This window comes from Chiroxiphia lanceolata, chromosome 3, assembly GCF_009829145.1.
Source record: "Chiroxiphia lanceolata isolate bChiLan1 chromosome 3, bChiLan1.pri, whole genome shotgun sequence".
Taxonomy (NCBI): domain Eukaryota; kingdom Metazoa; phylum Chordata; class Aves; order Passeriformes; family Pipridae; genus Chiroxiphia; species Chiroxiphia lanceolata.
The window spans coordinates 94,685,131-94,708,003 of NC_045639.1; the positions used below are offsets into that span (position 1 = coordinate 94,685,131).

At 33.3% G+C, this 22,873-nt stretch overlaps 1 protein-coding gene across 5 annotated transcripts in view; it reads left to right on the top strand.

Moving 5' to 3' along the window:
* The window catches only part of CSMD1 (CUB and Sushi multiple domains 1), a 1,084,078-nt gene that overhangs the window by 794,654 nt on the left and 266,551 nt on the right, over positions 1 to 22,873 (top strand). For all 5 annotated transcript variants that reach the window (XM_032681799.1, XM_032681800.1, XM_032681801.1 and 2 more), the window contains 2 exons: positions 347 to 450; positions 5,879 to 5,991. In XM_032681799.1, the coding sequence (XP_032537690.1) occupies positions 347 to 450; positions 5,879 to 5,991 (217 nt within the window). The remainder of the gene's footprint in view (positions 1 to 346; positions 451 to 5,878; positions 5,992 to 22,873) is intronic.

Genomic DNA, 22,873 nt, shown 5'->3' on the forward strand with positions numbered 1-22,873 from the left:
TACAATTCCAGTACTATGCTGTGTAATTTTTATATAGCTATTATAGTAAAAGAAGAGGATTTGCTGCTTCAATAATGAACAATTATCACTCGTTAGGGGTAACTGGCATCTTTAGTATTTGATACCTCTAAAATATTGTGGCATTGACTTGCCTCCGGGTATCAGAAAATACAGAATTTTCTTCACTTCTGTTCTTTCTAGGTACCTTTGTAAAGTCAAATTTTATGAACTTAATTATTGCCTTGTGACTTGATTTATGATAGCCAAATAATTTTTTTGAGACTAGAACACATCAGATGACATGGGGATATGCTTTGAAATAAATGAGTTATTTCATTTTTATTAGGTCATAAAGCTTGCTTTTGAAGAATTCGAACTGGAAAGAGGCTATGATACTCTTACTGTTGGAGATGCTGGGAAAGTTGGTGATACCAGAACAGTGTTGTATGTGTAAGTACAGAACTTCAAAAAATTTTCCTTGGAAATTTTTTTGTCATGTTTTTTCTTCCAGGTCAGGATATATCTACCTAAATTTGTAATTTTAATGTATGTAATTTGCTTAAAATCCAAGTACTGTCAAAGAAAATTGTTCTTTAGAAAATTCACTCCAAAACTTTAGTAGCATCTTTATAGGTTTTAATATCAGAGATTAGATATTAAACTGAAGATTAGACTTTTTTAAAAGGAAAAAAAAAGCTCCCTTTAAAAAACAAGTACTAACTGTACAATTCTATTCACAAACAATTAAGGAAATAAACAAAAAGTCGTGAATTTCATAAAATAGAAAATACAGCTTGTGTAAAATAAATAATGAATTTATTAATTTCAAAATTCATATACTTAAAATTGGATTTGCATACAAAATTTTCATGAAAGTACATAGGCCACTTTTTGGTAAAGTTATACATGCTTTATGGATTACTATAATATAATATATTGAAATTGTAGGAGCTTACATAAATTTGAAAGAAAATTCCAAACTAGATAGCTACTCTTAATATACAGGTCCTCAGTACTGTGTGGACTAATGGAAAGAATAAAATCCTGTACGGATTAATTAATTTCATCTACTTTAACCACCTCATTTTGGTTGCATATTCTTATTTTTCCTCCTACATAATGAGAGCTTATATTTACAAGGTATTTTAACTATAGCTTTTAGAGGGTTAAGTTTTCATGTGAATCCTGATCACCAAATGCAAAACAAAATTACAGGGTTAATAAATTAACAATAACTAAATAAGAGAAACTGACAACATTTATTTCATAATAACATTACTTGACATTGCATATAAACCTATTGGATAAAGACATTATTGAAACATTTGTTAAAAAGAATCCATCATCTTTTGTATTTTGAGGGGTTTTTAATACATATAAATAATTACGATGTTTCTTTTAAATATAACAAATGAGTATATCTACACAATTTATTTTAAATTAATTAGAATATTTTTGGAGGGACAAGTCTGCGAACAATAAATTTGTAATATATATTTGCTTATGAATTTATGAATTTATAAATTTATTGATGGCTAATTTCTGAACTCTGATATCAAAGTATATAGAAAACCCACATTTTAATTTGGCTTAAAAGGTAAGACTGGAAAATTATTGAATTATTTGCACAATACTTGTGTTTCTTGTTTTACAATATCAAGTAGCTGCTAGTGAGTAAATTGAATTCCATGTTCTGAGTTCCCGAAAAAGAAAAAAAGAAAAAAAAAGAAACAAAAAACTCAAAAACTTTTAAGAGTTTACACTTTAAGTTTACAAGAAAACCACAAACTGGGAATTAATTTCCACACCCATCTTTGTTTTTTCTCATATTTTGCAGACCAGTTATGTAATGTGATGGTCTCTCTGGTCATGTTAATTTAACTACTTGTAACTATGACAAAAGGCTTTGCAGTTTTTGCTTTTTGAACTGGGATACAGTTTTGCTCACAGTGATCCCAAAACTCCTTCAGAGTCAAGCTTTTAAGTAGTAAATGTGCTAACTCAAATTATTCATTGCTTGTTAGCCTGTGCCTACTTCCTATGTCAAAGTTTGCCTGTTTGAAATTACTTGTCAAATAAGTGCTAAATTTTGGGTGGTTTATCATTCCATCTGAAGGCATTTAGCCTGTGCTACCTATTCCATATGTATTTTCTGTGACTGCCCAAAAAATAAAATAAAATAAAATCTAAAATATTATTTTCTCAAATTACTTGTTATTTTTGTTATCTTAAGAAGACAGCTCCCCATAAAAACATCACCTCCTATAATTTTTTTTTTCGCTTTAATAACACTTTAAAGATCCTGTAGCATACATGTATCAATGGCATTTCTGGAACTAGTATGATGTTCTCACTAGAGAAATGCAATACTCTATGCCATTTCTTCAATATGTTTTTTGACTAAAACAGCAATTGTTTTATCCCTATTACTCCCCAGCCTATCATGTAGAATTACATTACAGTGCTAGACCTACCATCTTTACTGTAAATTTTATGTTTGATGAAAGTGAGGTCTATGCAATTAAATATATCTGCCTTTTGGGTTGCAAAATTAACATTACTCTGAAAATCATTTGAGACAGTAAATGATTAATAACTGATGTACACAAGAAATATGGGAAGGCCCAAAGATGAAACTGCAATCTCACAATAATTAGCAATGAATCTGAATTTCAATTGAGACATTGTTCTTGCAGTTATTAAGCACTACATTATGAAATACATTATATTTAAACAGCATCATGGATATGCTCTATTTTGTTTGCTTTTGAGAAAGGTCTTCTGTGAATGCAAAGTAACGTTCCTCATAAAACATTAAGGCCACTTTTAGACTGCATTATCATGAGAAAGTTCATAACTAAATGTCAGAGTGATTCTCCTATCAACATTTTTTATTAGTTGGTTTTAATAACATCTGTTATGTTTAATGAGGTTTGAGCAGTACCTTGCAGTTTCTTATTCTTCTCAGGGGAATGAAGGAACTTGTAGCAAAGACTTTTCTGGCTAGATTTAATTTCTAAATTTCTCAGGATATCTTAAAAAATGATATAGCTTTTACTATCCTCTTCAAACTTCCGTTAGAAGAGTAAATGTCGGCATTTCTGCAGAAATTCTGAAAAATATTACTATAGAATCTCATGCATTTGATTCTAAAACTTTATAGATTTTATAATTTAGTTTGAACAAAATATGGTAAAATAAATAACTTTCTAGATTCAAACCTAATTCTAAGTGATTTGAACCTTTCAATTGTCATGTCTGAACACACAAGCCTCGGGCCCATGCAAAATTTTCCAGTTCTCAGGTGTTAGAGTCCTCGAGGTAGTATCCGCTTCTGGGTGTGTTGTAAACTTATTTCAACATTGCAAACAAACCTTGTATTGTAAACAAATTCAAACTTTACAGTGAGCTCAGTCATGCCAGGATACTTATAAGACAGACATCCTATGAATATTGGAACTGGGTGAAGGTAGGTCAGTTAATAAGGAACCTTTAAATACTTTATGGAAAGACTGGGGGAGTTGAGGATCATAATATGTAAATGATCCGTCCTAGCACAAGCTTTCTTATAGTGTCCAAACTCTCATCCATCAGTAATTATTTATGTAACCTTAAAGCTGTAGCACTACAGCTAGAGGGCAATAAGAAGGAATACTGATGTTCAAAAAGGAGAAGAAGATAAAGTGTAGATGCTCCATGTCAAATTTATTTTTGGAAAAAATTGGGAAAATAATTAGAAAAAGCATTTTAAGTTCTTGTAAAATAACATGGAGACAGTAGAAAAAGCCAATATACTTTGATGAAAAGCAAACTATTTCAAATCAATTTAATGCATTTCTCTGACCATCCAGTTGGCATATTGATTAAGGATCTGTTGGATTTTATTTTATTAAAGCAATTTAATTTTATTATTTATAGTGAAATTTTTAGAAAATCTAATCATCGACAGCTTAATTAATTAAAGGGCAATATGCCCATCAATTTTATAATTTTTAACAATTGCTTCATCTATAATCCTTAAGTGTTTAAAATATGATAGTCTTACTTTATGTATGCTGAGATGGTTAGCTCTGGAAATACAGTAATAAAACTTACTTATTAGTAATGTAAATATGTTTATGCTATAAAGTTTTTAAAGTTATTTCTCATATTTAACAGAGTTTGTTCAGGAGCTAGTGACTATCCTTACAAATTAATTTGGTAGTGATCATCAAGTATGAGATGAAGTTTATCAGTCAGGATGTTTCCTGCATTGCCCTGTTTTGTGTTTTTAAATTCTTGTATATTAAACTAACAGTTTGGTTTAGAAAGTCTGCTTTGCCTTCAAATGTTATGATTTATATTCTTCTTGCAACAGTTACATTAAAACTTATTTTTTTCTAAATGATTCCCCTTAAAACATGAGTTTTTAAACTTTTATTGTATAGAAAACTTGTAGGTTTTTTTCTCTGATACAAAGATGGAATTGTACATTAGTGGTTCAAACCCAACTGCTTATGTCAGCTATTGCAGTGCACAAAAAATATTCATGGTAGTGAAATACATTTTAGTAAACCCTTATCATTTTCTTCTATTCACACAAAGTTTGGAGACTTCCTGGGGGCTTGGAAGACAACCTACACTTTTATAAATCATAAACCCCCCAATATTTCTGGTCCTGAAGACCATTCTTAATAACCTGGGTATGGTTTCTTTTGGACAAGTAAGCAGAGAGCAAACTGGTGCAAAAAATTTCTTTCTCTTAGAGTTGCCTCTTCTCACCTGTGAGTCTGTTCTGGGTACTGAGAAGCTTGGCTCGAGTTTGTCTTCCATTACTTCACCAGTTGCACCAATTCCCTCAACATTCTAACTTTCTTCATGTAGAGATCACCTAGGATTGTTTGTCTCCACATGAAATGAGATTAACACCATCCAATCTGAATGGCTGGTCTGCAAGTCTCTGTTCTTGAACTTGAAAACAATCTGATCTTAAGATCATTACAGACTGCGACAAACTCAAGAGTCAGCAACAGCATGTGTTGGCAGACAGACCTACATTCCCTAAACATTCGATCTACCCTATCTGCCATCCTCTTAGTTGAAGGGTGTAGGGGTATATGCAGGGGTATTCTCAGATAAACCCTAGTAAAAATAAACAAACAACAAAACACCAAAGAAGTAAACAAAAAACCCAAACAAAACCAAAACAAGCAAAGAAACAAAACCACACAAAAATCCCCCACCAGACACAAAACCACCACCATTACAAAAACTGATTCTACTACTGATTCTACTTTTTTGTTGTTGTTGTTGTTGTTGTTTTTTTTTAAAATTTTCTTTAGGTTTCGTTTTCTCCCTTTCCCTTCCCTTCTTCTTCCAGCAGTCTTGACTTTCTACTGTATGAGAAATAGCAATTTTCCCTGAAATTTAAGGGATCACTGTGGGTTATTTGAATAGATGTGATCCTGGTAAGTTCTGGACACATAGGCTGTAAGGCATGTAGAGCAATTTCCTTCACTTTCAGAAAACATGGCAAAAAAGCAATACTAATCTAAACAGTTGGAAACTAATTCATGCAGTCACTTAGTTACTTAAGGAAAGCTTTAGGTAGGAACAGGTTTATTAAAAGTGTTTAATCATTGTTGAATGTATTCATTCAAAATGTTTTTTTTCTATTACTTCACATTGTTCTAATTCATGTGGAATAATTAATTTTATCAAAAAACAACTGGTAAGAACATGAGAATAATATATTGCAAATAGGCCTAAATAATATGTGAATAGTTTAAAAGGTTGTGTTTTGTGGTAGTAGCACAGTAGTAATAATAGTAATAGTAGTAATAATAGTAATAGCAATTTTTGCCTCTACAAATGACTCTACCATTTATCCTACATACAGACTCACTGGATCTAGTGTTCCTGATCTTATTGTGAGCATGAGCAACCAGATGTGGCTTCATTTACAATCTGATGACAGCATTGGCTCACCAGGATTCAAAGCTGTTTATCAAGGTATGAGCTAAATTAACTATTTTAAACTCATGTAGTAACTTACTACATTATACTCCAACAAATTTATTTCAAATAGGCATTTAGTCCTTTTGCAAATTTAAAGTTTTGATACTGTCTCTATTGTTAATTAAAGGTTAATGAAGATATGGATTTACAAATACCCACAAAATAACTAAAAATATTTGCAAGTAAAAATTAAATTTATTGTTCTAAGGCTTTTTGCTAGGAGGTCAATAGAAGCTACAAATTTCTATTTTATTTGAAAGATCATAAATTTTACTTTCTGCTAGCCTGTATAATTTCTCATATTGGATACTATTTGAAAATTATGGTTGATATTCATAAGACTTTATTGGGGTAGTTACAAAACATGTTTTCATGCCTCACTGAGAATATTCACAGACCTAGGTCAAAATTAGTATGTAACAAAAACAGAGATATTGCATATGACTGTGGAAATTAAGAAGATGTATTGTGGAAATTTAACTCAAAAAGAATGATCCAAATTACCCTAGCCTCATTTATGTTGCTTCTGTCTCAAAGAGATGAGAACTTTTGCAACATAAACATCTTTAATTATTTTGACTATGTGCTGCAGTTTAATACTTTCTGAAGTTGATCCACCCTATTAAAAAATACATAATATCTGTTAGTACATATGCATGTACTGATAATTTCCATTTTAATATGTTGTATAGACCTGCAGATAGAAAGAGCTGTTGCTTTTTAATATATGGTATCATTTTTGGTTAATTTCCATGTTACTTAGTTCACCTTAAGGATAAGGGAAATCAATACTATTTTCAATAGTTCGTTATGGGCACATATGAAAATTATTTGATAAATTTTTCAAAATTACTTTTGTACAAAATATGTTGCAAAACATTGAGAGACTGTTCACTGTTCAATAACTAAAAGTAACTTAACTAGAAGAGTGGGAGTTCTCCTTAAACATTTTCCGGAAACTGAAGCACACTTTCTAAATGTTTCATTTCACTGGTAGATGAAACACTTTATTTCTGATGAAACACCAAAATTTCATGATGAAACACCAAATTTCACTTGAAAAACCTTACTGTTTCAACACCAAACCACGCAAAATAAAGACTTAGAAGTTATGTGGATCTTAACTTCAAGTTTAGCAACCTATACATTTATTGGACTAAGGACTTTAAAACAGGCTGGCCTGACCAGGTTTTTATCAGTGGTGTCTGTGGCTGGTGGCATGTTGTGAACATTGAAAAGAAGAGGAAGGGAAAACGTTTCCCAGTGTTCAACCAGGAAACACCAATATTCTTCTACTAGTGGTCCCTCCAAGCAGGTGGCAATAATGGCACTGTTTAGGATTACATTTCCACCACAATTTTCCCCTAGAACTGTATATTTTTCTTTATGACTCACTCCAGCTGAACCACTGGTTATTCCCACTCATGACATTGATTGGAGCATGCTAATTAGATCAAGTGTACATTCATAGGTTAGGTTTCTGTGTGCATATATTGTTGGATAATATTATTGAGTGTTTAAATTATTAATATCTACTTTTTTTTTATGAACCTTGTTTTGATTTTCTTTAACATGAACTGAAATCAACAAAACAAGAAGGAAAAAGGGGAAAGGAAGGAAGGAGAAACAAGGGGTGATTCTCATGAGGGTGGCAATCACTTCTGATGAGAATCCTCCACAGTAAAACCGCTGATGTTTGCAGGTCCATGGCCATGATGATAACTATATGAGAACAGTAAGAAAAATCACAGAGGCTCTTGAAACGTTATTAAAATTACTTAAGTGGGATGTTGCAGAGCTATGAGTGAAAAAGCTGACGCAGGCCTGTAGTATTTCTATGGCTAAGATACTAATTAATCTTAAGATGTGGTGGTGTCACACATCCAGCCTTTATAGTTACAGAGCTCAAGTGTGTTGTATTGCCTGAGGACAATAACACACTCTGTCCAAATTAATCCTATCTCTTCTCACCCCTTCTTTGATGCTTTCGTCTTTGTACTTGTGTCATTTCTAGGGTCCGTGTTTATTAAGACAATATATTGTCTTTATAGAATCCATTTGTGAACTACATAAAGTGGAAACTGATTATATAGTGGAGAGTATTGGCACAAGTTATGTATCTGACACTTTATTTCCTCAAACCAAAATTATGAACTTCTCATCATAATTTCTTTCTGGTATTTCTAATATGAATTCAGCTGTTTTCATTTCTGTATTTGTCTAACAAAGATTTTATTTGTGGAGTTCAGCCTCTTACTTCTGAGGACTTTCTGACCCGAAGTATACACTATGAATTTTGCATTAGCAGTGGGATCTCTCTTATGAAGTATATTTTTATCATTTGACAGTTAGAATCTGGCTTTCAGTCTTGTCTTACAATCAGGTGTGAGTTATTTTGTGGGGTTTTTTTTAAGTTTTGGTAGTTAATTTCAGAATTGTAAAGTATGAAATGTTTACAATCTTAGAAATATAGTAAACAGCTTAATACAAAGGTGAACTATAACTTTTTTCTCTCATCTCAATGCTCTTATTAGTTTTATTAGAATTTTCTCATCTTTTATTGTTGACAAAACTTTTATCCATCTGCACTCTAAATATACCTCCTGCTTTAGGATAACTGTGAAGTTTAAATCTCTATTCTGTCACAAGATACCTCAATGATTCTTCTTCCCCTTTGTTTAGCAGTCAAAGAACCTGTCTAAAAATAGAATTTCATTTTAATTGTGAGAAAGTTAATGGTCTGCGACATATAACCTTGAGGACACTGTCTTTGTGATAGCAGCTAGCTAAAAAGAAGGCAAACTGTAGGCTTTAATGGGTTATGCATGTTCTATAGAGACAAAATAAAGGACATTCTTATTTCGATCTTTTTTTACCATAAAGTCTGAGTTTACTCAGGATTAGAACATGATTCCTCAATATCTTGGGCAATATTTTACAATTGACCAACTGAATCTTGGCTTTTTATCTATTACAGTAAGATATTTGTTTATATTACTATTTAAATAGTGTCATAGTTTATAGAAAATTGTTGCTTTATCTGAATTCATCTCACTTTAATTTTTAGAGAAGCATTGTAATGATGCAATTCACCTACCCTACATTGTTAGTATGTCCACATAAAATGGCATGAAATGATGCCTGCAAATGAACTGATATGCATGAGAGATTTCGTGCTTGAATAGTAAATTTAATCCTGTTTACAGTTTGCCTAAGGGATTAAGGGAGGAGTAATTCTTCCATATTCTTATGCCTCTTCTTTGTCTCATCTTCAGAAACATGTTAATGTCAGAAATATGTAGGGCTACCTGTATTCTCACTACTCAAATTTCTTGATTTTGAATACAGTTGATATTTACCTTAAGAAAATTCTGTAGTCCACTTAATTAATCAGGTTTCTTAGACTGTACAGTGCAGTTCTCCAAAAGTTGGATCACAACAAAGATTTCATTAATACATCTTCAAGAGGTAGTTACTAGAAACAGTTTGGAATACAGAGGGATAACACTGTGCCTCTATCACAGTGTGCAGTGGAAGGTGAACTATGGAAACACAGATGGTAATATTAGTGTTATTAGTTTGTTAACTCAATAAATCTGACAAACAGCTACTATGTTAGAAAATACAATAGTTACCTTGATATTTTTTCTGCCAGTCATCGTGAGTTGCCATGTGTTATAAAGACAAAAATAATTGAAGCATTACCTATATGTATTGCATTGTATAATAATGCACTTGAATTACTAATAAGTAAAATGCAAGACACTACAGGAAACCTTGACTTTGATGCTAAACTTTCTAAACCATATTAGAACCATAGTATTATTGCTATAACAGAAAGTTATTAACCCATAAAAAAACCAAGCAATCCTGAAGATTAATCTGCACCTGTGGTTACTTTTTCTTTAAAAAGTTATTTTATAGACCATATCTGAAAGTCCCTCATTCTTTGTTATAGATCCCAGATATCTTAACAGAATGGTTTAATACATTTCTGAAAGAATCCTCTGAAAGCATCTTTTCTGTGAAAAGGCCAGAAATTTAAATTGTTCTGTCCTTGAAGAACGAGATATATTGTAATACCACACCTAAGTGTATCAAAGGATCTATATTGAAATCTTCTTCTCATTATAATCTATGACAATTTTCTTTACTGAAGCCAAGAAGCCCAGGTGTTACTCCACACGTTTTCATAAACTAAAGACAAAGAAAACAAAATTACATTATGTGTTTCACAGCTGAGATTTCATGATAAAAACCACTAACATTTCTAAGTGAATACTTGTGTATAGAGTGCTGCTTTAAAAATAGATTTTTCAACCAAAAGAAATGAGAAAGAAACTTATTTAGAGTAAAAAATACAGTATTTAGGCCATTGTTAAGACAGCTTTCAGAATTTTGCAATAGACCTATTTAGAAAGCAAAGGAATTAAGAAAATGGACTGTAAGTTCCAGTTATTTCTAGTATAATTTTTTCCTTTTACCTAGGTATTTAGTAAGGTTATGAAAGACCTCAGTGTATTTTTCCACACAAGGGACATATATGTATGTCATCTTCTGAAAGAATAATGTGAACTTGCTGATGGTTATTTTGAAGATTGTTGCCAGTCTCCCCTGTTGAAGTTACTTCAGTCTGAATAAATTTTAAATATGCATTAGAAAAGGGCACGGTATCTTCAAAGCACTCTGATTAAATTGGTTTAGGTTCACCAAAAGTACTGGTTTTGAATGAATAAACTATTTACTAAAATAAATTTTTTTAACCTCTAACCTAAATGCCAGTCCTGCCATGCAATCACTCTCAAATCTGACTGGTTTTGGGTAGTATATATATAAAGAACAACATGACACATGCATTTAATAGATATAACATGCATAAAGTGACAAAAAGAAAATTAATATCAGCATACCACCACTTTGAGATCACAGGTTGGTCTTGTAACACCAAAAAAGTATGTTTCTACCAATGACATTCTAAGACCATAGTTTTACAAGCAAGTTTGTTTTGCAATTCAGTGCTGGTCATAGCCTCAGGCAGGAACTTTTTCAAATAAAATGGGTAAAGAGTTGGTGATTAAAGTAATTCTTTAATCGTGCACTTCCCCCCCCCCCCCCCCCCCCCGTTAGCTTTCTGCTTGGGCTGCATTTTGATTTTGTTTTGACCATAAGTGGACCATTCATGCCCAAACTTGCCCAGCATATGTGATCAGATGCAATATTTTGGGGCAGATTTGAATCAACAGAAAAATTTGGTTTATTCCATTTCTTAATATTGATTGAAGCATGCATTTACCTCTTAGATGGATGAGTTAGACATAGTCATTGCCATGCATATCCAGGTCAGGATAATGTAGCATGATAATATGAGTTTAGGCCTTGTAACAATATCAAACAGTCATGTTAGGTCGCAGTTGCAGCCAAAAAAGAGGATTGATGAGGTGAATAATGTACCTGAGTTTGTCTTATTCCACTCACATTATGAGTGTGCCATATCTAAAAATAGGTTCTTTATGGCTTTTAAGTCCAAGGTGGATCGTGCAGACAGCTGATCACCAGGCTGCTTCACAGAATCACGGAATCACACAATATGCTGACTTGGAAGGGAACCACAAGGATCATCAAGTCCAACCCTTAGCCCTGCACAGGGTCATCCCCAAGAGTGACACCATGTGCCTGAGCGTACGATCCAAATGTTTCTTGAAATCTGTCAGGCTTGATGCTGTGACCACTTCCCTGAAGAGCTTGTTCCAGCGCCCAACCACCTACTGGGTGAAGAAACTTTTTCTAATATCCAACCTAAACCTCCGCTGACACAACTTCAGGCCATTCTCTCGTGTCCTGTCACTGGTCACCACAGAGAAGAGATCAGTGCCTGTCCCTCCTCTTCCCCTCATAAGGAAGTTGTAGAGTGTGATAAGATCTCAGTCTCCTCCAGGCTGAACAGATAAGTGACTTCAGTCACTACTCTTACGGCTTCTCTTCCAGGCCCTTCACCATCTTCATTGCCCTCCTTTGGACACTCTCTAACAGCTTAATTTCTTTTTTGTATTGCAGTGCCCAAACCTGCACACAATATTCAAGGTGAGGCTGCCCCAGTGCAGAGCAGAGCGGGATAATCCTCTCCTTCTACCAGCTGGTGATGCTGTGCCTGATGCCCCTCCAGCACACGATTGGCCCTCCGGGCTGCCAGGGCACTGCCACTGACCAGGACCCCCTGGTCTCTTCCTTGCTTGTGGTCCTGTCCACTATATCACACTGACACAAAAGCAGATGACAGTCAGCTTGAACTTTTAGATGTGAATGTTTTAGAATTTTATTATGCTTGAGATTTTTCTCCCATTCAACCCTGTAGACCTGTCAGTCTAATGAATATATTTAATGTTTTGACTTCCAGACTTCTTGATAACCAGTATAACGACATCTGGTTTTTGGCCTGTTTAGAACTCATTTTTTTATTCCTTCCTTTATGTAGTTATATAAGCTAATTAGATTATTTCACTAGCCTATTCTTTAGTTCATAAAAGTGTTATAAAAGAAATCTGGTGACTCAGTGATATAATCCTAACATTTTATACAATTTGAAGTTATTAAGAATTCCTGGAGATGTCAGGAAGTATATCAGCCCCTGCAAGCAGCTGAAAATGGTTAAACTTTAAGCTCATCATTATGATTGTGTGGAATATGATTCTTTTTTCCTCATGAGACTAGTAGAAAAAATACTTTCAAAAACATATTTCAGATGCTCAGATAAATACTCAGATAAATTTTTGCATACAGCTACAGTAATCAGTAAACCTTAAATCAGTGCAGTTTTTTACAAACACTCAACTACCTTATAAATGTGGTTGCACTACCAGTATTGATATAAAACTTTGTTACTGCTTGGAGATTTGATAAAACCTGTGTTGAAAGAGATTATAGGAATTATGATTTTTTTAGGACTCAATTGGATGTGCACACAACAAAATCATTATGTACAGTGTAATGCTTGGAAAGAAAGCAACTCATAAGTCATTCAATGAAAACTTTGAGTTTCTGATTTTGGTCTAAGCTTTTCTCTTTCTTTCATCTATTTCATGTATATTAAGTTTTCTTTTTGCATTTTGTTCCTGTTTATTATAATTCAGGCATTATACAAGTGTGTGCTTTTGGAGGATAGACAATAAATATGTATCATGTTTTATGTGAATATTATCATGTGTTAAAGCTATTTGGTTCTTTTACCAGTTAAAACTTTCTCCTGTTTTTTTTTTGATATAGAAAACACCACAGTGTATGCACCATGAAGTTAATTTTCCACTGACATTAACTTAGTCCTTTCACTCTTTAAGCCAAAATAACTCTATTTTAGTAATTTGCTTTATTTAATTCACAAAGTGGTGACGTACTCAAAATCTCCTGCTAATATCTATGACTGAGATTGATTGGCATTCTTAAACATCCTCCATTCATTTGTAAGTTTTCTGCAAATGATGGTCAGACAGAAAAATACATCACAGTTAGTAAGCAACAGATAGATGTTATGATTTTTTTCTTTTGAATAAGACTATGATAAATTCTTATCAAAGTATTTTAATTTTGTGCCAGTTTTCTATATTTTTTGCTACAAAGATCAAATCATGAGAATTATATTGCCCTATAGTTTTGGAGCCTTTTGATGTATGACACCCACAGTATGGTTTTAAAAATCAAACGCTTGATTTTGAATGAACAATGTCAGTCATTCATATTACCTCACCAGTGCTGTCACTTAGTTTAAGCTTTGTTTTCCTGTCTATGTCATTTTAAGCAGCCAACCTTTTTGCAACAGTAATGAAAAAATTAATTAAATGATATGATGATTGACATACCTTGGGTTGTATTGATGGAGTCATAGAAACATTTAGGTTGGAAATGACCCTTAATACTGCTGAGTCTAACAGTTAACACTGTTAGACTCAGCAGTCTAGTGTTAGAGCCTCCTAACACTACCAAGTCCAAAAATTCTAATATTGATGACTTTTTTAAGTATATCTATCTGAAGAAATGTGTGAATAAGCTGTGAGAACTGATAAGTTATCCCTAAAGTTAATAAACTTTGAAGAAAACATTGTTTTAATAGTCTTGATAAATATTTAATTTGCTTCTCTAAGACAAAATGCAATATTATTGTAATTTTTTTTGAAGCAAATATTTATCTGGAACCTCAAAAAACACACTATTTTTTGAGTCAAACTTTAACCCTCACAGATTTTTCTGTGCATATATATTCATAATGTCAGCATATTAACAGATCTTTTTATGAAACAACACAAGGTAATTTGATAAATAAAATATTAAATACAAGCTGAAGAAAAAGCTAAGGTGACCTTAAAACACTGTACATAAAATCCTGCTTCCAGTTAAGACTTTATGGTAACCATTTAAATATATATATATATATATGTGCATTTATAGATATATAAAGTACATTTCACATATTGGTATAATTTCAAAGAATCTGAATAATCTCTCACCTCAAAATTTACCCAAATTTTTTCATATTGTGGTTTTCTTTTATATGTATTAGAATACATTGCATTCAACAAAATTAATTCAGTGAGTTTTACTTAACTTATATTTAGTGTTATATTATAAAAAGATCATGTTCTGATTTTTAAGATACATCCAGTTATAAAAGGTGGTGTTCTTTTGATCAAAGGCAGTGGTAAAACCCTGGGAATAGGAGTTACCTTTATTTTCTGAAAATGTCTGTTACGTCTGCAAGGAGGTATTCAGGAATGTTAAAACTAACAAAGTACAATAAACTTAAAATACAGATTTAGCTAAGTAATCTATGTGAGGATTCTCCTTTAGTGACATTTTGACCTTTCATAACTGCAGCTTAATCTTTGAAAGAAGAATCCTCTGAGGAGGATTAAACTGCAGCAGTCTGAGGGCAGTGGTACACTTGAGCAAGTACTTCTACTTGTCCATGTGACTTTAGTGTCCTTAGTTGTGTCTCTCTCTCTTCCTAGTTAGGGAAAAGTGTGTGTGTACATCTGTGTTGTGTTTAAGCCCAGTAGGGACAAGGAAGGAGAGAGATTCTCCACATTTCCTTTGAGAGGTCAGACCCGGTGGGACAGTCTTTCCATAGCTGAGATGCAAGCTCATAGGGTTGAGGAGAAGGGGGGATAGAGATTCTCTTTGAATTGCTGGAGCTGGCAGATCAGGATATACACAACTGGTGCCTCAGTGTTTGCCCAGTCCTTTAACACCAGGGTGTTGGTGTATGACATCAGTGTGCTCCATACGAGCTTTCACCTGCACTGGATTTCATCCAAATCCTTGGAGTCCTGATTATTCTCCAGATCACTGTAGATCACCTCCACCTCTGCTAATTCCCAGTAAAGTGTGTAAATTTACTTAGTAATACTGGTGCCTTAGAAATGCTCTACTGGAGTTTTGTACAACACACATAATGGTATTTTTATATAGTAGATTCATTTTAGCTGTTATTATAATTTTTTAAAGATCTGGAATTTCTTGTTCATATGCATTTTTCTATCGTTTTAAGCTAAACTAGATTCCTAGTATCATCTAATTAAAATCAATTACAGCTTTAAGGATTTTGGTGCCTATTGGTATCTTTTCTTCTAGTAGTTATACCATGAAAAGAAAAAAGATAGTCAGGTTTGGGTCATTAAACAGTATCTGCAAAATTTGTGCCTTCATTATAGCATTTATTAAATTTTTTTAAATGTTGTGGTTGATTACTAAGTGCCAAATGGAAATAATTCCTAATGTCACATGATTTCAAATGGAGCATTATATTTAAACCTCAAATACTTTGCAAAACACAATTAATACTGATAGCTGTTACTAAAGTAAAATCTATGGGAAATATTAAGCAACAGTTGAAGATTTTAATTTCAACACATACAGATGTCTATTAGTAACATCCTCTGTAGAACTGATTTATTTCAGTAAAGAAATCTTCAAAGTTCTTCAATACTTTTTTTCTTTCCCAATTCCTTTCACCAACGGTGTGATTTATCTATTCAACTCATATACAGACATTAATTTCACACTTTGACTGAAATTGATTTGACATACGAACACCTCCACCTGTTACAAAGTCAGCATATCCTCCAGAGTAACCTTTTTAAATTACTCTCCTGTTTTATTAGCAATTTAGATTAAAGGTGGTTATGGTTATTCAGATGAAATATTTCAGATGAAATATTTATGTTGTTATGAAATTTGAGAAAAACATTAGTTCCTAATCTAAAACATTATCAAGAACAAATTTTAGATTTCATGCATTTAATTTCTCCTGATATATATGATAGCATGTAAAAATAAAGTCCATTCAGACGCATTATTATATGTGAGGATTGCTGAATGAGGTTAATGAAAAGCTGTGACAATATTTTAGTATTGTGTGTGCTTGCGTGCTCTCTTTTGCATCTAGACACTTCTGAAAACTCAGTTTTATTCTAATAATGAAAAACTGATGACATCTACTAGAAAATGGATCTTTTAAAATAGGTTTGTGCAGTTAACTTCCACAGACTGGCAATACTCAGAGGGAGGCTTTTTTTCATCAAAAAAACCCCAACACTGTTGAATCCCCATCATAACTCAACCTGTCCTTTCTTTTTCTTCTGGATGTGTAGGTGGAAAACCAAGATGATGAATGGAATTTTAATACTGAGAAGTCCAGTCTATGTATTCAAAGTCAAATAGACAGTTAATGCTCATGAAAACTCTCTAACATGCTTCTGTGAAATTTCAGGAGTTTGATTGCTCTCACTGAAAAGACCACATGAATTTTATTTGCATGTTTTTTTTTTCTTATATGCATAATATCCCTACCAAATATTTACATGTACAGGTAGGTATGCACTGTTTTGGTATGTTTATATGAAATAGCTTCCACACTGAATTCTAAGATGTGAGACTTCCTGTATTTGTCTGCAGAGTACTCTTCTGTTAGCTTATGTTCCTCAGAAAGTGTATTAAATTAGGGAGGAAAAAGTCCTGTTAAAACCTTAGTCATGTCAGCAACTTTGGAAAGAGAAAGAAAGCGTATCTTCCTTAATCACAGACCAGAACTCTCAGGTGGCCAAGGGGACTGAGCCAATAAGGAAAGAGGCACGGCAAAAAAATTGTGATCCTACAAGATATAGATAAGAATAGAGGGTACTGTTATAGGTTATAAATCCAAGGGGGGAATTTTTTCTTCCCCTGCTCCACTATAAGAAAGATGGAGTTTGAATGGGAAGGGAGAAGGGGGGGCGATTAGCTTTACGAAAGATCTAGCCGGCAGAGCTCCATTCCTAACTGATGGCCCATCGAAGACAGAAGTGAGGGGGGAGAAGTTTGGATTTGGTAACTGGCCCTCCTCACAAAGGATAAGACAGTTTTGGGGTCTCTCTCTGGAATGGAGACAGAGTCTGTGTGCAGGCATTTCGGAGAAAAAGCCTTGAGGCCAGTTTTTCAGGCTCCCGAACTGGTCAGCCCTGAACTCTGGCCTTGGCTTGCTTGCAAGCTGCCCTTGCCTCCAGCCCGAACCTGCTGTGTTTTCACTGGAGAGTTTTGTGCTCACTGGGAGAAAGGGAGGAGCCTTGAAACACTGTCATCTGAGAACAACAGTGAGTTCCGTGGGGGTGGACTGTTTTTCTTTTCCTCTTCTTCCACTGGGGGAAGGGTCCCCATTTTTTTGGCTTCTCCTGCGATCCAAGACCACCCCCCCCAAGACCCTCTGTGTGGTGACCACCAGAGCCAAACAGCGCCCCCTGCAGGCCACGACAGAGTACTGCAGGCTCTGCACTTCCAGTGACCCAACAGCGCCTCCTGCCGACCGTGATCAGAACCGCGCTGAAGGACAGCCAAGTACTCAGGCTCTTTCTTTTGTTTGAAGGAGACTTTCTGGGTACAGGACTATTGTCTAGTTGGTTTTTTTTGTGTTCTGTTACTGTCCTTGCCAGCATACCATATATCTTTTAATAAAGGATTGTTATTTCTTCTTTTTTCCATACTTCCCCTTAATTTTGGATTTACAATTGCTGAGAGAGAGGAGTTTGGTCTGCCTCATAACTCATCCTCTTTAGCAAACGTTCCAGTCTTGTCAAACTGAGACAGGTGCACATACAATAAAGTCTCAAAGGTGATCAAAGTGAGAAACTCTGAGATCTTGGGGAAATTGTGCATCCCTAAAAACCACTAAAAGTTGCTGGACTGATACCAACACTGGAGTGCAGAATTTGTCCTACAAGAGCAGAGTATAGGAGCATAGAGCCTAAATATGTTTTCTCTTTTTTTTTTTCCATTTTTTTTCCCTTCAGAAGAATATTTTTGGAACAATGCTTCCTCCTTCTTGTTCCTTTATTGAAATATAATAAAGTAAAATTAAGTTATTTAGATGTCCACACTGCACACACAGTATATTTGATTGCAGTGTAATCACCTTTCCCATTCCAAATACTGCTACCAAGGTATCTTCCTCTTTAGCCTTATCCATGGGTAGCTTCCAAAGCTAACATTTTTTATCTGAGTGCTTACTGCTTCTATAACCTGCATTAGAAGCATACCGATCTTGAAGCTCCTACGATTTTATTTTACAAAATTCTCAGCTGCCATAGGCTTGAAATTTTTTTAAATTTTTTTTTTTTTAGAATTGTTTTGTTTTCTGTAAGAGTATGAGAAAAAGCAGTACTTATGTGGAAAGTTATGCACAAGAAGACATGCACACCTATATGTCACAGGGCTACAGCATATTAAAAATGCTGTGGCAATATCATTTACCTAGTTTGCTGTAATATTTGTGTAACAAATTATTAGGATTGGGCTCAAATAATATATATTAAGTTAATTGAAGCTGTTCTATTGTCTAACAATAGTTCTTTATTTGCATTTATGCTTTGAAATACTATAATTATATAATTTCAATCCATTTAATGTGCGGTAAATTAATTTTCTATCATGCCAATTCTTAATTAGCATGCCATGTGTTACTAATTTAAATGGTTGAAAGAAGTCCAAATATATATTGAGTTTATAATCTGAAAATCATATTGTTTGTATGACATGGCCAATTTTCCATAAAACAATGTTAGCTGGTAGTAATTATATTTTTGTCTTTTAACCCTTTTGAAATAGACTCTTGTGTTGTCTGTTCCAGTACTTTGCTTAGGATCAGTGTTGGTTTTACAATCCTATTACACAGGATTGGCTTGTACTTTAAAAATGTTGATAGATCATTGATTTTCTTTTCTGGACAACTACCATGCTTTTCTTGTCAGGACTTAGGATAATTTTAGGTAAAGATGTTCAAGGATATTCCATTGTAAAGGAAGATAAAGCATATAATTTTCCTAGTCTGAGGGGACAAATTACAGACATAGGTATTTGAGTCCTCTTTTCTCCAGTTTTTGAGACAGTCATTACATGTGACCTTGCCCAGTCATCTGAGACCTCCCTTGTTCTCCAGAATTTCTTGTAGAAAATTGCTAATAGTTCATTGACTGCTTCAGTTTAAGGACTTAAATGTGAACTTAATTAGACCCTGTTCCTTTAAATGTGTCTACATTTTCTAAATGGTCCTTAAACTGTTCTCTTCCTATTCTACCCTTCACTTAATTTTATTTAAACTTATGTTATCTAGATATGATATTTTTTTTCTAGAAAAGTGAAAGTGTTCTTCATTCTCCTTTTCTGCTAGCTATTTTTCTTCCTCTTCATTCTGATTGCAACAATTTAGTTCTACAAGTTCTGTTGTTGCCTTTTACCTCATTCCGTGATTCACCTTTTCCTGATATTCATCCTTATGTTATTCTGATAATTTCTGAGGCATCTGCACTTAATTTTTCCTGTACTTCCTATTTTCCATGATAACATGCTAACTTACTTTCCACAGGATAACTTTGTGCTAACTTTTGTTCAAGGCACTGCTCAGCTTTTTGTACAGACAGGCTCTAGTCTAGTAAAGCAAGGTGAAGACTGCAATTTGAACAGTATTCTGTTCCTTATCACCAAACAATAGGATAAAAATCTACAGTGAGACGAAAAGCCACTAGCATGTTGATACCTGACAAAAATAGATTTTTAAGGAGGAAATGGTGAATTACAGAGTGATAAATCAGAAGACAGAGATAATCTTAGTACTTTCTCTGTTTCCAGTGATACATGCCTCAATATTTCTTTGCCTCTCAATAAGATTTACTTCCATGTCCAATCACTTTTTGAACACATATATTTCACCTTCCGAAAAAGACATTTGGAGTCTATTCAATTAATCTTCAGTCCCTCAGTAACTTTGATCTTTTGTTTTCCTCCCCTAGTTCTAATATTTCCTTTTTTTAAATGGAGGAGCAGAACTACATAGAAATTTTAACATTCAAATGAAATAGGATTTTGTGTGATGTCAGAGTACTATTATCTGTTTTGTTCACTGTTCCTTTGCCAGCAATTCTCAACATTTTCAGTAGCTTACAGTTTCATAGAATTACCTTTAGTATGCCAGAGTTCCTGTTCCCGAGTCCTAACTGTCAAGTCAGAACCTATCATTGTGCCTGCAAACTCATAATTTTTTTTCCAGATTTGTTTTTCTACAGTTATTGAGAATGAATTTCATCTGCTGTATCATTACTGGTCAGTAGGTATCATACATTTTTTCTTCAACAAATAACAAAAACCTTCTTCCTCATCCCTGTTCAGATTTGATCTGCATTTACCCAGAACATGTAAAATTGATTGTAAACACCCAACATTTCATTTTTCTGCATTATGTAATAACATATTTAAGTATGCAGTAAATATTATACTTAAAGAATATACTTATTGTAAAGGTCTGATTTGTTTTCTGCTTTAATTATTTTACTGCTTTCAGGGATTTTTATATTATAAGATGTGATAAAATATGATGTTATTACCAGGAAGCCACCCCTATGCTATGACAGTGAACTGTTAGCTTAAATGGACCTCCTATTAAAGTTTTTCATGTTGTTTTTCCCGTCTATCTGATTCTAAGGTCATGTTTGTTTTTAATATCGATACAAAATGCAATAAGGTAGAAGCAGCAAAAATTAATCTACTGGATATGATCTGTAGTCTTTTTGATAACAGCAAGGACAAAACATGTCAGAAAAAATGTGAGAATCTCTTAGAATGCTGCTGGGAACTATATGATCTGTGAAGGAGGCCTTCTCTTTTTATAGTTGGAGACTGATAATAAATTGCATTGTAAAATTTCTTTGAAGAAATTTATTGGAATAATGATAAAATTGTGATCATCTATAAAATTATCTTGTAAGGCCACCCTCTTCTTAGCTTTAGATCAACCTCATTTTGACTTTAATAGCCACTTTTACAGTCCAATTATGTGCTATCTGAAATATTTTTTTATTAGTTTTGATTTATCATTTTCTCTTTCAGTAGTTGTTCCTATGTTCCTTTGCAGGAATTATGCATATAATATCACTCTTTTACTTATGTTCTTTTCTGCAATCCTGAGCATCTCTCTATCCCTTCTCTTTGTATTAAAGGTTTTCTTTGTAGAAGGGTTTCTTTGTGTTTTTAAATCAGATTCCACTGCATCAAGTATTATGACTGTTAATGCAGGGAGATATGAGGAATGAGAGGAAATAAAATAAATTATCAGTTTTCTTGTATTTGAAATGTGAATTTCTTTGACCTCTCATTTAAGAGTTTACATATTTTGTTTGTTTTTTTTCTGGGTAAATGTATACCTGTGCCAGTTCACAGCTTCCCTTAAACTATCTTGATTATATCTAGGATAATCATTATGAAATGTTGTCAAATTAATGTGTTTAGTTTTTAGAGGTATTGACTTCAACGTTCTTTTAGACCTTGAAGTACTGAAGTTTATGTATCTCTTATTTAAAATAATGGATTTTTGCATAACCCACATGTGTTTAAAACATTAATTTAATTTAAATTGTATTTATACATCTGAATTAATAATGTGAGATTATTATTTATATTCTCCTGGTAAAAGTTATAGCCAGATTCAGATTTAGTGATTAGATGATTCACTAATCATCTAAGCTAAAAAATTGGATAATGTGAATGAAAACACAGAAACACTAAGGATTTAATTTTAACTGTGTATTTACAATCTAGTAACGAGGGGGGGAAAGGTAAATTACCACCATCAATAATATATTCAAGAGTGCAAAATCTTATAAATTATGAATTATTTTATTATACACTTTAGACACCTGAGTCAAAGTAATGTAAATCCTTTTCATCACAAAATACTTGAATTGCAATATGGTACCTTTCAAATAGTGGTTATAATACATATTTAGATGCTTAATATCACTTTAGAGTTGCCATATTTCTTCATTTAAAAGAAAACACAGCAACAGAAATGCCTTTGATTAAATTCAGAGATATGATCTTATAGTCAGAAATCTAATCTTGTTATTCTTCTAACATTAAAGAAAGAATATTCCCTAAAACTGAGTAAATATTTCTAGTTTACAAACAAGATGAAAAGTTTGTTTCCCCAGGCTACTGAAACAGAGTACATGAAAGCCAAAATAATTGTACAAGATCAATGTTAATATTTGGGTAACCAGAGGACACTGATGTTTAAATTTAAGCTTGAGAGTTTATGTGTCAACATCATGACGTTCACACAGCTCTAAAAACTCAGATCAAAAGAAGTTCAATGTTGAATGAGTACACAAAATAATCCTGAAAAAACAGTGCTTTAATTGCCATACTAAAATAGGTTAGCGTAGATTTTATTTTCATATTTGTCATTTTAAGAACATTTTCTATCTCATTGGAGTTTCCTAAAAGCAGGCTCAACATAACTTCAGCTGAATTGGTCTGAAGATGTTCTCTTTGTTATTTATGAAACAGAATAATTGGTGCGTGTCTTTAA